At 41.1% G+C, this 18669-nt stretch overlaps 1 protein-coding gene across 2 annotated transcripts; it reads right to left on the bottom strand.

Moving 5' to 3' along the window:
- Nucleotides 1–2265: 2265 nt before the first annotated feature.
- Nucleotides 2266–18669, bottom strand: ARPC1A (actin related protein 2/3 complex subunit 1A). Of its 2 annotated transcripts, none has more exons than XM_014936622.1 (10): nt 18594–18669; nt 15275–15379; nt 14603–14707; nt 12272–12494; nt 9685–9792; nt 6090–6302; nt 4890–4965; nt 4497–4690; nt 3730–3820; nt 2266–2661 (listed from the first exon to the last, which is right to left on the bottom strand). In XM_014936622.1, the coding sequence occupies exons 2-10, from the start codon at nt 15336–15338 to the stop codon at nt 2623–2625; spliced, it is 1113 nt and encodes a 370-aa protein (XP_014792108.1). In that variant the 5' UTR covers nt 15339–15379; nt 18594–18669; the 3' UTR covers nt 2266–2622. The 2 variants fall into 2 exon arrangements, with proteins under 2 accessions (XP_014792108.1, XP_014792109.1); XM_014936623.1 differs by having other exon boundaries at nt 15275–15356.

Here is an 18669-nt window from a genome sequence, read left to right as displayed (position 1 = left end):
CCCTCCCCATGGATCGAAGGGACTGGAGGTGGGACGGCAGCAGAAGGTCCCCCCAGGGCAGAGTGACAGCCACACAGAGCCACCAGCCCCAGGAGTCCCCACTCCTGGAAGCCGTGAGCTGAATTACACCTCGAGTGATGGTTGTTTATATTCCCCTCGCTCAGTCCTTTTCTAATATAAATATCTCCAACCTGCTTTTCATCTCAGCCTTTCTCCCAGACAGTAACCCTGAGCAGTTTCATCAAACCTCAGTTTCTGGGCTTTTTTACCTTTACATTGGCTCATTTTACCTTCCCCAGCTCTTTCACATAGAAAAAGAACAAGGCACAAACGTTTAGATACTCATTTTCTCTCCTCTCTCGTTAGATTTCTTCCATCCATTTATGTTACTTGGACCAGATATTTTAGAATCCACTTTTTCTAAATACTTTTTGGAAAAGATAGAATGGTTAGAGTTGGAAGGGACCTTAAAGACCATCGAGTTCCAACCCCCTGCCCTGGGCAGGGACACCTCCCACCAGACCAGGTTGCTCCAAGCCCCATCCAGCCTGGCCTTGAACCCCTCCAGGGATGGGGCAGCCACAGCTTCTCTGGGCAACCTGTTCCAGGGTCTCACCACCCTCACACCAAAGAATTTCTTCCTAATATCTAATCTCAATCTCCCCTCTTTCAGGTTAAAACCATTCCCCTTGTCCCATTACTCCACTCCCTGATTAAGGGTCCCTCCCCATCTCTCCTGTAGCCCCTAAAGAGACTGGAAATAAACCACCACACCTCCAGAAGTGACTTCAGAGACAAAATCATTCCTGTCTGTGAGAAACAGGCATCTAATAATAGGGACAGGGAGGGACAAAGCCATGGCTGGCAGGGCCACTTCAGAAGACACCAAACTCCTTTGGACTGTATTCGAGCTGATAAACCCAACCCCTCAAGTCACACACGGGGTCACTGCAAGAGCAGAGGGTAAACACTCATCATTTTATGCTTAGAGGGGAGAGAGGAAATTGCAAAGCCACACTTGACTGCCAGGGGAGGAAGGCACAAGAAAACCTGAAGGAACTGGAAAAAACAGTTAATTCTCCAATCAAAAATTTGGGTTTTGAACAGTTGGTTCAACATCACACCTGGGAACGACCCCGTTCTGCGAGGGACACGCTTCACCTGCAGCAGAACAGCAGCAGTTGTCAGCTTCCTGAGCTTCTCCTCCACCCTCCCTCCTCAGTCGCTCCCAGCTGAGACACGAGCAGGGTATGAAGCAACTCCGGTTCCAGAGGAAGTGGTAAATTTAGTCATTGAGTTGTTGGGGTTGTTTTTTTTTTTAAGACACTTCTGCATTTTCAACAGAAATGACAAAGTCTGAAACCTTGCAAAGCAACAGTGGAAGACAGATAACCCATTCTCTCCTCAGCCTGTCTCAAGCCTCGTGGCAGCAACACAGTTAAGAGTAATTAAACCACGTGAATAAAATAATTTACATGCAAATGCCTCCGTGAGCTACCGGGACTCAGAATGGAACTTGAGAAGATCCAGTCACCTGGAGACAAAGGATCTGCACAGAAGCACCAATACTTCTGTTAAGGGTGTATTATTTCTCCAGCAGTGATTATAAACAGGAGATTTTCCAGGCCAAGCACTCGGCTCCAACACGACACCCAGGCCTGGGGAGCGTCACCGACTTAAAAAAGTGATTTGCTTTTAATTTGTCCTCCCAAAATCTGGCTCAGCAGATTTTTTTCCTCCCTTTCCACACGCAGCCTCCCTTCCCAGGCACTGCACTGCGAGAAAAATCCTAAAAGGGAACGCACGCAGCCTCCCTTCCCAGGCACTGCACTGTGAGAAGCCTTTGGACAAATCCTAAAAGGGAACTACAAAATAATTCTGGTCATTTCACCTTTTGGAAATCTATGACCCACTAAACAGGCAATAAAAAAAAAAAAGACATTCAGGTTAATTTGCTGATATTACTGGATTAAATGCCAGGCAGACTGTACTAAGAGTCAGCAGGATAAAACTGTTCATCCTCTAAAATCATTACCTCAAGAGAACAATTCCCCTGAAAGAAGCCCAGGAGCTGAACCTTCACACCCAGACCATCAGAACTCCGGGTCATCAGCTGCCAATTTTACAAAACTTTCAGTTAAGATGAACTCTTCCTGTTTTAAAGCCATAAAATATCGCTGCAGGGTTTTCCCTGCCCTCTCTTGCAGAGTTAATTCCCTTAATATCCATTTTTTAATCCCTGCTAACAAGCATCGAGACAAAGAATCAGTTTTTCTTTTTGTTTTTATTATTATTATTTCTAGCAGACAATTTACATAAAATTCCCCTTTTAAGTTAGTGATTCATAACTTCCTGCAATAAACTACTTAAGGAGCAGCTTTGGTAAAGAATGGAATGAAACAACCAACCGAAAAAAAAAAAATAAAAAAAAAAAAGAACAATCACAGCTGATTTTGAAACCAACACAATTCACCAAATTTAGATTCAAAAGAAAATCTGCCAAGCTGTATTTTCTCAGTGTTTCCAAATATTCCACCTTCCTCCTCCCTTTTCGGGTCTGTGCAGATGTGGGAGCTGCATTCTGTCAAGCAGTTTGTCCTGCTAGATCACGGAAATCCATCTTTACATGATTCGTAGACCTTGAATAGAGGACTCTAAGGTCTTGAAAGAGAGGAAAAAAAAACCTTAATCACAATCTGCTACAGGATACTGTGTTAAATAATGCAGCGTCAAGGCTGAAGTTAAGAAAAAAAAAAAAAGAGTAAAAACCCCAAATGCTTGAGATCAGACTGATATTCAAGAGCCAGACACCATTACAATCATTCATGTCAAGCTCATGCATATAGAGAGCTGTGATTCCACCCTCTTCCCCTGAAACTGCATTAAAGCAGTTTTTACTTGGCTCCTGTCCCCGCTGGAGCTTTCCGGCATTAAGGAACACAGACCAACCAGTCTCTTCCTAAAAGGCAGTTTGGGGAGACCAGCAGAGACCTCTGTTGGACAGTCCTCAGCAAGGCAAGCACTTGCTCTGAATCACAGAATGGTTCAGGTTGGAAGGGATTTTAAAGACCATCCAGTTCCAACCCCCTGCCCTGGGCAGGGACACCTCCCACCAGACCAGGTTGCTCCAAGCCCCATCCAGCCTGGCCTTGAACCCCTCCAGGGATGGGGCAGCCACAGCTTCTCTGGGCAACCTGGGCCAGTGCCTCACCACCCTCACAGCAAAGAATGTCTTCCTAGTATCTAATCTCAATCTCCCCCTTTTCAGTTGAAAACCATCACCCCTCATCCTATCGCTCCACTCCCTGATCAAAAGTCTCTCCCCACCTTGTGGCTGAGGTAGAGGTCGGAAAAGAAAAGAATTTGTGGGATTCCTACAGGGACACGAGCAATTCCATTAAAAAAAAAAAAAATTAAGTCTGATTTAACACCATCTGGAAAAGAATTTGTGGGATTCCTACAGGGACATGAGCAATTCCATTAAAAAAAAACCCAATGAAGTCTGATTTAACACCATCTACTAATAAAGTATATCTACATTTATGCTGAATCTGGGCTCTGTCTTCCTTAGGGAGGTCACAAACGGTCTTGAATATTCCAGCCTGGATTTCCTACTGCTGATAAAACCTGTGTTAGGGCTGAGCCCCAGAAGTTGATGCCAGAGATCAAGAAAAAAAAGCCACCCCACAACCACACCTGGATCACATAAAGACGGTGGTAAAAGTGTACCTTGAAATCCCAGATGGTCATTGCTCCATCAATGCCGGTGGTGCAGAATTTACGACAATCTCGTTTGTCTATCTCATAAATAGACACTTGGCTGAAAACGGAGAGCGATAGTTGTAACACAGACACCCATTCCAGAGAGCCAAAAAACTGTGGAATTTGGGCCGAATTCAACTCCTACTCTCTCAAAGGGAGACGTAAGTACAGCAGAGCTCACGCTAGGTTATTGGTACAACGCTTCAGAAAACTAAGCAAAGAAAAAGGATGCCAAAAGCTCTTTTATTGCTTGGTGGCTGTAGCCTAAATGTTGTTCTTGGGCTGACAGTTTTTCAAATGCAAGGATATTTTACTCAACCTGAATTAATTCTTTTAATGAGTAAATATGCATGGAAATAACATCTGAAATAGGAACCTGGTATGTGAATTCCTGTTTCAGGTGAATTTTTGCTGCCTAGATTTTGCACGGTGCTACCACCCTCTTGTGAGCTATCTACATATTTGATAAGATAAACTGTGTTCAAGTTACAGAACTCATTAAACACGAGCAAACAGCCGAAGCACGCATGCCCTGCTAATGATTAACTTCACCAGCTTCCATCTAAGCCCCGGAAACAGACAGCTGTTAGCAAAAGACTCAAATGAAAACGGGATACCAGCTACACCCATCTGGTACGGCACATTGGAGCTCTTGTAGGTTTACAATAAATCCTGGGAAACTAAAGTGCAAAGAGAATGTTCCTTCCCCTCAGATTGGGGGCTGAGACACTCACGTTATACTGTTTTGGTGCAGTGTCTCCAGGGTAGTGTTACGATCTTCTGTAGTGGCTCTTTTATCCATGTTTCGGAAGCGTTCCATAGCGGAAATATTGCGCTGGATGCTCTGTTTTGGAATGTCTAGTTTGGAAACAAAGGTCAGCAAGCCACGGTCATCACAGTTAAAGAGCATCGGGCAGCAGTCATGGCCCTGCAACCAGATATCACGAAAGAATGTCAAGAAACATAACCAACAGAGTCACCATTTCCTTTCTTCTGCTGCTGTTAATTGCAGAAATGCAAAAATAAACACTATGGCAGAGCTTGCTTATTATTAACTTTGCAATTTATGATGTTTCTCCCTCTCCAAAACACTACAACACTACAAGGAGAAAATAATAGACACTTACAGCTGCCACCACACTGTTCTCGGAGACAAATGACACACTCAGGAGTGGGAGGAACTCTGTTTTCAGCTGCGAAACCCTGAACACAAGAACATTTGTTAGAGGACTTCATTGAAACCTCTCATCTTTGGCTCCAACAAAAAATAGAGACTGTTCCCACACAAGGATTATTGGAAAAGAAGTCAGTGTAGCTCAGTTGTCCTGAGGTGACACCAGAAAGTTGAAATTTGTGGTAATAAGTTTTATCCTAATGGAAGTGTCCTGGAAGATTTCTAATGAATATGAAGTATTCCAGGTGAAAGGCTGAAGTTACTTAGTATTGGGTGTAAATAACAGCAAGAGTAAAAAAAGATCCCCCCAAGAAAAGATTCAAATTGATGAAGCTATTCATTTCATTGGCATCCAAAAAACACTTGAAGTTTTAGTGCTTGACATCATCTTTTCAGCAGGAAAAAGCCTGTATGGTAAATCTGTGATTTTATAACAATTGAGAAAAGAGTTCTAGAACACTTTACACTTAATGATATCTCCAGCCAGGTACTTAGAGAGCTGCAGCAAACAGAACCATAATTCACAACGAAGCACAGGATGATCCACCAGAGATCTCTGCTATCAAAACGTACAGGGAATCTCTACCTTCTTGGTTAGAAAGCCACAAACACTCCAAATTTACTCAGCTCAATAGGGAGAGGGAGGAATTGTTAATAAAATATTTGGTTGGATTGGGAGGTGTAAGTTGAAACCTTGCAGCAGCAGTGTCTGAAGGACAGTGATTGGAATTAACATTTCATGAAATGAACAACTTGTTTTCCAGATCCTGGCTGGGGGTAGGGTTTTAGTAGTTATGGAGTGAGCATGTTTCTGGATCCTCTCGAATCCATTTACAAGGAAATATTGTTTCCCCAATCACTAGAGTGGAACGGATTCTTATTTTTTTTTCAAATGCTTTCCGCCCCCAAAAAGTAAATGGACTGCACTGTCACTGAAGAATTCTTATAAGAAGCTTAAATCATATAATCTAAAATTCTAAGATTCTACCTTATTTACACAGGCCTCAAACAGCCTCCTGGAATCTACAGTAAAATTGTCAAAACTGGGAACAGCAGTCACAGCTCTCGTTGTTGCAAGCACAACATTCCACATACTGTTTCCCTCTGTGTCAAACAGCTAAGAGCTAACAGAAAAAAAAAAAAACATACTTACATCATATTTTTTGAGGCATCAGCAACCGACACGGTACTATCGTGACTGACCCAGGCTAGGCGGTTCCCGCTGGCAGAAAAACTGACACTGTGCACCCAGCCACCACTTCCAGCACCCCCAAATTCTGACATCAGTTGCCCAAAAGGCATTTTGGAGCCCCACGGGGTACTGGCTGGTTTTTCATCCACTTCCTTAATGTAAGCGGAAAACACCCTGGAAAGAAAAAGATTTCAGCATGAACAAAGATAGAAAAAAAAAACCCTCCTGGGAGCTACATATATATTTCACATTGGAAACAACCAGATGCATTCTAATTCTACCAAAATAAAATACTACTGTATCATTAAACAAGCCACTAGCAGCTGGGAACCTTCAACATACAGAGAGAAAGCAATAGCACAGAGGGTGTGAGGCCTGCAGGGCTCTCATAAATGTACTGTCTTGTATCTTGCTCCTTTTTTCCAGAAGATGGCACAAAACCATACATTGAATTTTCCACTGTGCTAAGATTTCCCTTTCATCCCTTCGCAGTGCTAATAACTCCCAGAGTCAATTCTTCAGTTAGGGGAAAAAAACCCCACAAATTGCACTGTATAATTAGAAGCGAATACAAACACCTACAAAATTATCCGCTTTTAAAGAACATTCATTTTTTTAGCAGCATTGCAAAGAAAAAAAAAACAAAAAACACCCCGATGTCCAAATGCCAGCAAAGGGGTTCTGAGCCACCTTATTCTGGCTCATTCCTGAAAGAATGCCTTGACAACCTGAGTTATCACTATGTTTTTATAGGGTTTTTTTTTTCCCAGCACTACAATTTTCAAGATATGTTTAAATAGAAAGCCTTCCCCTTTCATCAAATTCCTTCTGCATGATTCAGACGTGCCACAATATGGTGTTCTTGACTGTTACCATGGAAGTTACTGGGACGTCACAAACATAGGATTAGAGTCCATTGAACGGGAGGAGCGAGGGAGCTACGCCATCCTACTACCCCAGAAACATCTCAGTATAAGAGAAAAAACCTGATACAATATTCCTGGTTGCAGTCAAACACAAAAAGGAATTATTTTATAGTGAGTTGAAGGAAACGCCGCTCCCCCCTCACCGTTTTTTAAATCTTTTAGATGTGTGGGGTATGCACTTCTAAAGGTAACTATATTCAGCTTATTCAAATAAAGCTGGTCATTTGGAACAGAAGGGTTTAACTGCAGCTATATTAGGTACAGATTTTCAGAGAATTAAGTATAAATTTATACTTGGCTCTATCAGTTTCAATATAATCTAATGGTAATCCTTCCACAAACTTAATTTTATAGAGACATCTGAAAGGACGGTTCTCTTAATGTATGGAAATAGGACAAGATGTTTAAAGCAACAGCCTTTGACACAAGGCAGAAAAATCATTCCTAAGCAGTGGAAGACCTTGAAGAATAACTGTTAGGTAAAAAAAAAAAATAAAAAATCTTTACCCTTACTAAAGTCTACCTCTCTTTTAAAATCAAAATCATCTCAGCTTGAAGGCCCCAGCCTTCAAAGAACATTGGGAAATGACTTTCATTCCCACAGCAAGATTGTTCCAGCAAGAATATAAAATTCACACCTATGTGGTGCTGTTAGATATATATATATGTTTCTAAAGACAAGAGGAGCTCATTTAGGCCAGGTACTGAAAAACCTCTGCTGAATACCTATCAACTTGGAGCCTCTTCTGCCCCCCCATTCTTTTTCCAAACTGTCTCCCACTTAAGCTGCTTATTAGCTGGCAGTGGCTCTGGCACATCCATTCCATAATTTTCTCCAGAACCACCCATCAGAACAGATACTTCAGGCCCAAGTATCTTCGTTATCTTTAATATGTAACTAAACATTCCCTAGAACTGGAATTCTAGAGATCTATGTTCATCATTTAGCAGAGAGAATATTCTTCCCTGGGTTTGGGGAAGAAATAGAAACATAAACCTGGTACCAATCTCCACTATTTTTCCTTTCTTCCTTTAATGTTGCTATATGGAGATTTCTATGATAAAAGGAATAATATTATTGAATGATTAATCCTGAAGTGAAATGTTTGTTAAGCAATAGCAGAAAGTTTCCCAAATGTTTTAAACCAAGATCTGATTTTTTTTTCCAAAATATACACCGTTTTTCAGAGAAATAAGATGCAGGACACAATAAGTTTTCTGATGGGAAACAAAAGACTAAGGAAGTCTTCCAGAGAACGCTCCCAGGAAATCAACTGGAATTGACATCTTGACTTTCTTCCAAAAAAACAAACAAACAACAGCAAAAACAACCCCCAAGATCCCCAAACTTATATTGAACAGGAAATAATTGAAGTCTAACTTCTCAATGAAAACAGGAAAGAGGAGATAATGAGGGATGCAATGTACATAACAAGCACCGACCAAAGCCTGTAGCTGAAGTCCAAAGTGATAGACAGATATAGATAATCTCAGCTGACCTCATGTCAGAGTCCTGAGATGCTTTTTGAACACACACGAAAAAATTTCCACACATGAAAAGCAGCTGCTTCTGGAAGATGAATGAGTACATTTTACATCACATTTTTTTGTGAAAGGAAGTGAATATGTATAATAGTTTATCTAATCAACACTGGAGATAATGCAGGAGAGGGAGACAACTGTCCTCGTCTTCCCAACTTCCATTTAACGTCTCTTTACATAAAAAGGTATCCAAGGATTGAATTTAGATGCATGGGTTTCATTCTGAAATAAGGAATGTAATAATCGGTCCCACCTCCCCCTCCCACTCCTTCTTAGTCATTTTTAGTACACACTTTGAAGCTTAAAAATTGCCCTGTTACATAAAGAATGTAAGAAAAGAAGCTTTCATGATTATTCAAGGTACAAGTGATTAAGTAAAATCTGAATTAAAGTAGCAACTCTGCAGACAGGTCCCCGTGCAGACTTCATTACAGTGACCTCAATCACTCAGCACAGAGCAAGTGGCAGGACCTATCCCTCACGGTGTAATTTCATAATCAGTTTGAAAGACTACTCCATCCATCTCACACACCAATCTGCTGGGGTTTTTTAAATGCTCTTCAAAACCGTGTTTTGTTGCATTGAGTTTCAGGTGCATCAATTCCTTGACCTTGCTCACCACAGGGCTGCAGGAATATTAAAGGTTAACACAGGTGAAGGGGAGAGAAAAAGTGACTTGGAATAAAACAGATAAGCCTTTGGAAGTGCCAAGTTATTTTGGAGCTGCATCATTAGGATATTGCTTTTTAAACTCTTAACAACTCTACAAGATAGCACCTGCTAGTCTAATTTCAGCCTGACAACCAGATCTCAGCACTCAGTGCACACACATAGTACTACTTCTGTGTACTGTTAGTAAAGAAACCCACCAGTTCATTAAATTCAGGCATCTCCCTCCACAGACACGTTAATAGCCCAAAGGCTGCTGCTGCAGTGCCAAAGTTTCTCAAGCTGGATATTTTATTTCAATAACAACAGTATAAAAGGAGCCGTTTCTATTCTAATAGCAAATACATGATCAACATGCTCATGGTACTAACATGAACCAGTGATCCAAACCCATTTAAAGATGCTTTGTTTTCTCTCACCTGCATTTGAAGTCACAGGATCCCGCAGCCAGCAAAACGTTGTTGGGGTGCCAGTCCAGGCTAAGGACAGTGGAACGGATGGGCTTTTTAATGTGTTTGCTCACCCACCTAAATTTAAAAAGAATAAATAATAATAAAAAAGAGATATAAAATTTATACGAAAATATTTTACCGGACTCCCCCAAGTCCTTGAAGTACCCCTCAAAAAGATCACTCCCTTCCCAATGACTAAACACATCAGTTTTGCAAAACACACATTATGCCCAAATCTTTCACATTCCATTGTACTATCTGTGAACTTTATATGGTTATCTTAATTAAAATTTTAAATACTATGAACAAGCTCATGTTAAATATATCTTTTCACCTGAGTCCTATTCCCCTTCTAACTAATTTTTATAATGCATCATATGGGAACTCATTAACGTGAATTTTGCACAGTAATTGCCTGGTCCCTTACATCCTGTGAAGAGCTCAGCTTTGACTGTGATATTGTGATAAGAAGCACTGTTTTTTTCAGTTCACTAAGCACAAGTCCTCTCCAGCTCCTTCCAATGAGTTTTACAGTCATCTCTCTTGCCCATCCACTTTTCTACTGTTTAATACAGTAACTATAAAATGCCACAAGTAAATGGGTGAACTGCCAATGATATGACCAGCACATACATCCCAGTTATTTGAAATACAGTGAAAAGTGAACCTGATGTTGAATGCATCAATATTAGCCTAAATACATCTCAACAGATTTAGTTTGTTTGAACTATTTACAAAATAGTAACAAAATCTGAGTCACTTGATGGCCTTTGGGATGATGGTGCTTTTTCTTTGATGGTACTTCCATCAGGCACAAGCAGTTTTAAGGATCGCATTAAATGATTTGTCTTCAACATATGGGGTTTTGGTTCTTCTGCAGGCAAGCGAGGCAGAGAAAATGTTAATAACTGAATGTGTTGGAAAGCATAAAAGTCCAAAACAATCTTTAAAATGTACTTTGCAGATGGTATCACTGTTTACCATCTCCATGTGGAAGACTGCACACAGAACGGCAGGCACAGACACCTGGGGTATTAGGCATGTTTATGTTCCAACACATACAGCTACAAATGTAGACACATTAAAGATCAGAAGCACTAAGTTTAGATGGCAAAGAGAAAAAAAAACGTTAACAGTGGAAATATTTGTGATAGTCCTGTCTGAAACCTATAAGCTATGATAAAAATACAGGACAGAATACAGAGCAGGTAGATGACAAGCTCAAACATCTTCTAATAGAGCACCCTGGAGATAAGTGACAGAGTTGAATTCTTTAATGACAAGAAATGGCCCAAAATAATCTATAAGGAAGAGAACTCAAGTCAAGGTTTCTTCATTCATTCTGGAAGGAGGTGGGGGAGGAAACATTTCTCTTTTTTCAATCATACGGTTGTGGAAAAGAAATTTTTACTCTGTAGAAAATCTTGTACTTTTAGAAAAGCAACATATGTTTATGACAGTCAGCCAGAACACGTCCACGCCAACATATATCACCTGAAACTATGCTAAGTCAAAGGCCTTTGGGTGCTACACCAGAGTAAAGAAGTAAAAGAGGGAATCTTTTCCCCTACACCAGAGTAAAGAAGTAAAAGAGGGAACCTTTTTTCCTTAAGATGGAAAAAGACCATGAAAAAACTAACGAGGTTTATCCCTCTACATTTCCTGCAGATTTTAGAAATCAGTAAAACAGTAACCTAGTTACCACCGTTAAACTCCAGGCTTTAGCTTTCCCGTGAAGACCTTAAAGGTATAAATGGAAATGAAACAGCTCACCAGTCATTTTCAGATTCAAAGTAGCACACGGATATAAGTCGAGCTCCGCTCCCCACAGCAAATTTGTTCTCCAGGGGAGACCATTTCACAAAGGTGGCTGCACGATTAATTCTCAGGATCACAAGGGTTGGTTTCCACACGCCGTCCTTCTGACTCCAGACATAGGCATTACGGTCTGCACCGCAGGTTACGATGCGGTCGCTTTTGGGAGCCCAGTCAATACCTGAAAATTAGAGTCTACATTAATAAACTTTTACCTTTATACCGTTTGTTTTACAATAAGACTGGAACGATGGAAGCTGCCTACTACAGAGACAGTTATTACCGTTATGTTGGTATTCCCCTTCTTCACTTACTCTCCAGGCACCTTTTTAAACTGCCCAGTCAATACCTGAAAATTAGAGTCTACCTTAATAAATTTTTACCTTTATACCATTTGTTTTACAGTAAGACTGGAATGATGGAAGCTGCCTACTACAGAGACAGTTCTTACTGTTATGTTGGTATTCCCCCTTCTTCACTTATTCTCCAGGCGCCTTTTTAAACCGTTAGGGATACCGGTTTGTCCCTCTAGCTTTCATCAAAATTGCAGATCCCAAATTTCCAGATTCCACAGGGAATTGGCTCGCTGAGGAGGCCCGCTCTGGCTTGGCCAACAGATGGAGATTTCCTGCAGATTTTAGAAATCAGTAAAACAGTAACCTAGTTACCACCGTTAAACTCCAGGCTTTAGCTTTCCCGTGAAGACCTTAAAGGTATAAATGGAAATGAAACAGCTCACCAGTCATTTTCAGATTCAAAGTAGCACACGGATATAAGTCGAGCTCCGCTCCCCACAGCAAATTTGTTCTCCAGGGGAGACCATTTCACAAAGGTGGCTGCACGATTAATTCTCAGGATCACAAGGGTTGGTTTCCACACGCCGTCCTTCTGACTCCAGACATAGGCATTACGGTCTGCACCGCAGGTTACGATGCGGTCGCTTTTGGGAGCCCAGTCAATACCTGAAAATTAGAGTCTACATTAATAAACTTTTACCTTTATACCGTTTGTTTTACAATAAGACTGGAACGATGGAAGCTGCCTACTACAGAGACAGTTATTACCGTTATGTTGGTATTCCCCTTCTTCACTTACTCTCCAGGCACCTTTTTAAACTGTTAGGGATACCGGTTTGTCCCTCTAGCTTTCATCAAAATTGCAGATCCCAAATTTCCAGATTCCACAGGGAATTGGCTCGCTGAGGAGGCCCGCTCTGGGTTGGCCAACAGATGGAGCTCTGCAGACCAGCTAAGGCCTCTCCGTCAGCATCCTTCAAACCACTTTCTGCCCAGAGACCCGATTTGACAGCAGAAACCAAGCAATTCTAAAACTATGCACAAACCTCTAACGTAGATGTCTGCTTGCTGCCAGACCACAGTCGTGATCCAAAAGTTTAGATAGCAGGATGGGGTTTTTTTGGTTAGAAGTGATCAATCTTTATGTACTGATACAATCCTTAACATTTTTTCCATCCCTATTTGAGCTGTGCCATGAGAAAGAAAACGTCTACCAAGCGAAAATAACAAATAGAAAGAATAAAACAAAGCCTTTGATAAGCCTGCTATTGCTTCTTTCCCTTCTTATGCAGTGAAGGATGCTCTCAAACGGAAAGTCTCACAGCAACATCATTTTTTATCTTTTCTTCAGCATCCCTCTTTGAGATGCAGAGTGACATCTTTAACTCTCCTGCCACAAAATTGTAGTTCAATGGTTTTCCATAACTCTCCTCGGTATTAAAAATATTCCTTAAGCACACAAACTGAAAAAAGGATATAAGTGATAGAAAGAATTTGTACTAATTTTACCATATCAGTCATATATTGCCAACTCTAAAACAGGCTTACGCTTCTTTAGGTGAACAGAGGCAACTCACCACAAATACCTGAATTAACACACAGAAGGCAAGACAAGGGACCTTGTCCCTCGTGAGCAAAAGCAGCGGTTGAATCACTCCCGTCAGAGGCAACGAGCGGTTTGATCAGTCTATCTCCTGTGTCTAACCACAGTTTAAGTCTATTCTTTAGGACAACCACAGCATTTAGTATTCCAAAGGTATACGCTAGGCAGGAAAGCGGAGAGAGCTCTTTTCCCAAGTCATGAATATTTAGCTTCTAACACTAACAGGTACAAGGAAAAATGCAGAGAAATGTCTTTGGGGAACGGCAACGTCATTTGTAAATTCAGCCCAAGTGACTCTTTGCAAAAGGGCACGTACAGGTCTGCTCTTTGACACAGAATCAGATAAATCAAATAAAGTTTCTGCAAAACGCTGTTGGGCAGATACTTCCGCCCATTAGTGAGTTGAGAATAGAATAAAGGATATTGCTGTTTTGGGCAAGCGCTTGTATTAATTACTTTAATTTCCTCAGAGAATAAAGCCCTTATAAAAATATCACCATGAAAAAACCCCCAGTAATATCAGAGAATAAAGCCCTTATAAAAATATCACCGTGAAAAAACCCCCAGTAAAACGACTACCACAGGACAATCACATTTTAAAAATAACACCTTGTGACTCATCGTAGCAGCTCTTGTTACAGATCTGCTGCGGATCTACAGATGCTCTGGGCCTGCAGTAAAATGTGCTCACTGATGGCCTGTCACAAGGTCAGGACTGACCACTTCAAGTGCTTCAACAGTCCCTAAAAAAGGGTATTTATTGCTGTCGGAAACCACAAACTGACACAACAGTTGTACCCTTGAAGTTTTAATCCTAGCACTTGAAAGGGAGCCGCCATGTCTCACCAGGAGAGTTCGACACACCACCAGATTACTTCAGAAGACTGAAAATTTATTTTCATGGTGTCTTCACGAATTAAAAATAAGCAATAGATAAGAAAGGCAGGCTCAGTTGTTCTACAAAAATGTCTAGAAATGAAATAGGGCTTTTCCTGCTAACATTCATTGCAGGTACTCCAGAAAAATGCTGCAAAGCTCTCTGCAAGTGGGAATGCCAACCTATAAAAAGATCTATTTACTTGACACTTGCAGATTTCCTGTTCAGATTCTTGACTGGGGAAAGCAGGGGGCTGAAAAACTTCATATGTGGCACAGCACAATTTTCTCTTACCTGTAATGTGCCCATTGTGCTCCTTCAGCTCGTGAGCCTTTACCCACTGGTTCCCACTCTTCTTGTAGATGTGGACTTCATGATTATTAGGGCTAATGGCAATCTCTTGAAGAAGAAATAAAACAATCCAATAGTACAGAAGGCTTTTTAATACCAAATGCTTTATTTAAAAAGGCTTTCCAATTTGAAAACTGTATTCTCAAATTTCTGAGCATTTTATAGGTTTTGTAAATAAAGGGCCAACATCCCCGGATAACCTCAAGTAACATGGTCATGAATACACTGCACAGAAAGACACAACAGTTCACATTATAGTGAAAAACTAGGCTATTATAAGAAAAAGCCTGGTTTGGGGTATGGAAATAGAGGGTCAAAGAAGATAAGGGGCGGGTTATATTCTCACGAGGTACAGACCAAGAGGCAAAGCTTCCTGGAACACTCATAAGACTAGATTTGCTCATATGCCAGAGTTCCAGTAATAGGTTTAAAAAAGTTCCAATTTAGAAGATGAGTGCTTTTTGGATCCTGAGTGGAATGCTTAAGATGTAGCACTATGCATTTGATCATACCTTTCCTAAATGTTATGCAGAACATTAAAAGATCACAAACTGACAGCAAAGAGAAAACAGTAATTGAAAAAAAAAAAAAATAAAAAATTAACATATTACTTACGAGTACGGTCTCTGTTCCATGCATGGCAGGTGATTGGCTCTAGTAAAAACTGATGTAGAGACATTCCGAGTTAAAGATATTCCTATGTTGTAAAAATTGAAAAAGCTGAAAGGTGTAAAATTGAAAACAAGACACTTCAAAATTCGATAATCATTAAAACAAAGTCAGCCTTCAATATTTACCAAGGTTGTTTCAGTCCACTATTACAATTTTCTTACAGAAGATCACAACTTACTCATATGTTAAGATGTTAAAGAATTGCCTTTGCCAAACACCCTGATACTTCAGTTGGCCAATGACTTTTAACTGTCCTGCTAATTGCGACTGACCTAATCCTCACAGGCAAGACAACAGGTTGTCAGGATATCTTACAAACCTTAATAATTTTACTACAAAATAGAACACTTGATAAAAAAATAAAAATTCCAGGGACGTAGCTCAGTGAATGGATTCAAGATCCTGACACGTATCAAGGCTCACAGGCAGCACTACAATCAAATCTTTTTCTTCTTTCTTTTCAGGAGGCTAAATTGGTGTATCCAGAATATTGATATGTAACTGTAATCTACTGATGTATTATTTGATAAAACCATTTATACGTGTCCTAGGGGAAAATTATTAAGATTACTAATCAACTAATTACTAATTTCTTCAAATTAATCCTAGCACTTAACTGTTTTATAGTTAAGCGTTAGCCCCCATGAGATTCAAACACTAAAAGAACAAGCTGAATCATTCTAGTTTGTAAGTATTTTAATTTGGTTTTTTAAAAAGCTAAACACCTAGTTTTTCCTTTAACTTATAATTGCTACAAGTGAAAGTGCTGAACATCTGTAATTGGAGGCACGCTGACCCACAATTACAAAGTTGTTTAAAATATCATATTGTATTCTAAGCCCTGTATTACTCAATGGCAGCGTAAGTGAATGGAAGATAATGTCATAAAAACTCAAGGTCACCTGGAATAATTAAAATGCACGTAGGTCAATACATATAACTTGGATTTTTCAATTCCTTCCATATATTCCACTAATTTTTCATAGTAATTTTGAACCACAGATGGTTCAAAGTCTTTTTACCCTTACATATAGATCTAAAAAGAAATCTCTCTGTGATGTCATTCCAAGACATCCACACCCATTACAGCCTGAAATTACAACATACCCAAGTATGGCCATGTTAGCAGAGGGTGGAGACGTCAGGACAAGGTAGGAATTTGGAAGCAAACAGGAAACGAATGGCAGTCCAACAGAAACTCAGGAGTGAATGAAAGATGAGTACGTTCTTACGGAGCTCAGCAGTTACTATCACTCCAGTCATTTAACAAATATGCTGAAAGTGCTGAATCTTGGAGCAGAGATAATACAGCACTTCGCCAATTCAAATAATTGGAGAGACTTTTTCTTTTCTGATCTACTTTTTTTTTTTAAAAGAAATCAAGCACTGCTATTTTGAAGAAATACTACTTACAGTTACATTTCAAATACAACTTTTAGCTATACAAGCTTTAAGTCCAGTTCATAATTTTAACCAGCACAATTTTCAGGGTTCTTCTAATAATCATATACTACCAATCAAATGAAGCTTTTAAATATATGCAGTCTTAAACAAAATAATTATTTACTTTTTACTAATGAGAAAACATTGACATAATCCGAGTTACCTTTGACCTTGGACAGCCATGATTTAAGATTCCATGTGTTAATATAAGCAAAACGCAACTGCAAATTGCTTTTTCCACAATCTTGCTTTAGTACATGCCAACATTCAGTAGCAGTACATTTCCATATACAGGAAAAGTTGAAGAGCTGTTCTACCAACAAGGAATGCTAGGCTTTTTCTACTCTTTCCGAAATAAAATATAAAAATATCCAATCTTCTCTCCCCAAGGAACGCAGCTATTTCAAAACACATTCTAATACAACCCTGGTATTTACTCCACAGACTGGCACTACATATAAATGATACGGTCCCATCCTAACGTCTAGTTCAGAGTTTTCTACTAACCTACATGCTGTTCCCAATGACAGCCTAGACAAGCAAGATCATTCATTCTTTTCCATTGATTCAGTTTCTTGAGCACTGCAACCGGTAGCAAGCGACTGTTTTCCATTTTAGTTTGGTAACAAACTCATAAAAAACAACAGCGATGATAATCTCAAAAAGCACTCCTATTTCTGTCATCTGATAGTTGCAGAGCTATTTTCTTTGGGAAGATAAATCTTACTGAAGTCTTCTAGTTATATTTATTCCTTAGCAATACACAGACAAAATCAAACTCCTATTTCACTAGAGAAACTGCAACTGGGTCTACGATTCTTGATATAATTCATATGTAGTAAACTCCTCGATGTCTTCCCGTCAGCCAACCTCTGAATCTCACACATGGAATATACTGTTATGATAACTTTGTTAGCCAAGTACTTAATGCAGCTATCCCTGATGCTTTTTTTTCCAATGCAAAGTAACCGTCCTTGAGTTTCAATAAGATTTTAAAAAAGGAGGGGAAAAAAAAGAAAAAAAGGAAACCTTGCACCTTTGTCCAGCAGGGATTCTTTCAGTACATAGACTGAAAAGACCACGATTGGGAAGCACAGGACTCAGCTGCTGTCATCTCTCAATGGGGTGAGAAATATGTGGCATGAGGCCATCCCTGGACAAGCCACTAGCCAGGATACAGCCTCAGAAGTGGAGACAGCATACGTATGTGTGTGTGTGTGACAGAGAAAGAAAGGCATCTTTTTAATCCCTGCCTATTTTCACAGCACCTACATCCCTTCCAAACACCTGGAAGAGAAGTGCCGATAATTAAGCGTTGCCTCCCACCGCTGTCATTCCTTTCCAACTCGCTCCGCGCAGCTTTTCCCAAGAGGGTGACTCCTCGCAGCCGAGCCTCCTGACACAGGACACCATTAGCATGATAAAGCCGACCGGTTTGGGATGGATTGCGGGCCGCGGCCCGGCCCCGCGCCGATAACGCAGGTGCACAGCGCCGGTGCGGAGGCCGCGGAGGAGCAGGGGCAGGGGCTGCTCCCTCCCCGGCCCCATCCGTCCCCCCCCGTGCGGCCCCGGCCCTTCAGGTCGAAGGGGCGGAGGGGTCCCCACCGCCTCACCTTATGAAGGGTGTCCCCCAACGCCCCCCCCCCCCCAGGGCTGAGGTGACTCCCCGCCATCCAATCAGCACCGACCGGGCCTGCAGGCTCCCCCCGGCTCCCCCCCATCCCTCTCAGGGCGGGGGCAGGCCGGCCCAGCGGCGCGGCGCGGCGGACAGCCAACCCCTCCACGCCCTCCCCGCTTCCCTCTCCCTGCGGGGACTCACCTGAGGCGGCGGGAGCGGAGCGGGACTCGCGGACTCTGGTCAGTCAACGCGACTCCGCTCCGGGCGGCGGGTGAGG

This window comes from Calidris pugnax, unplaced genomic scaffold, assembly GCF_001431845.1.
Source record: "Calidris pugnax isolate Ruff unplaced genomic scaffold, ASM143184v1 scaffold17, whole genome shotgun sequence".
NCBI lineage: Eukaryota > Metazoa > Chordata > Aves > Charadriiformes > Scolopacidae > Calidris > Calidris pugnax.
The sequence above is the reverse complement of the archived record's forward strand: the minus strand, read 5'-3'. Positions and strand labels throughout refer to the sequence as shown.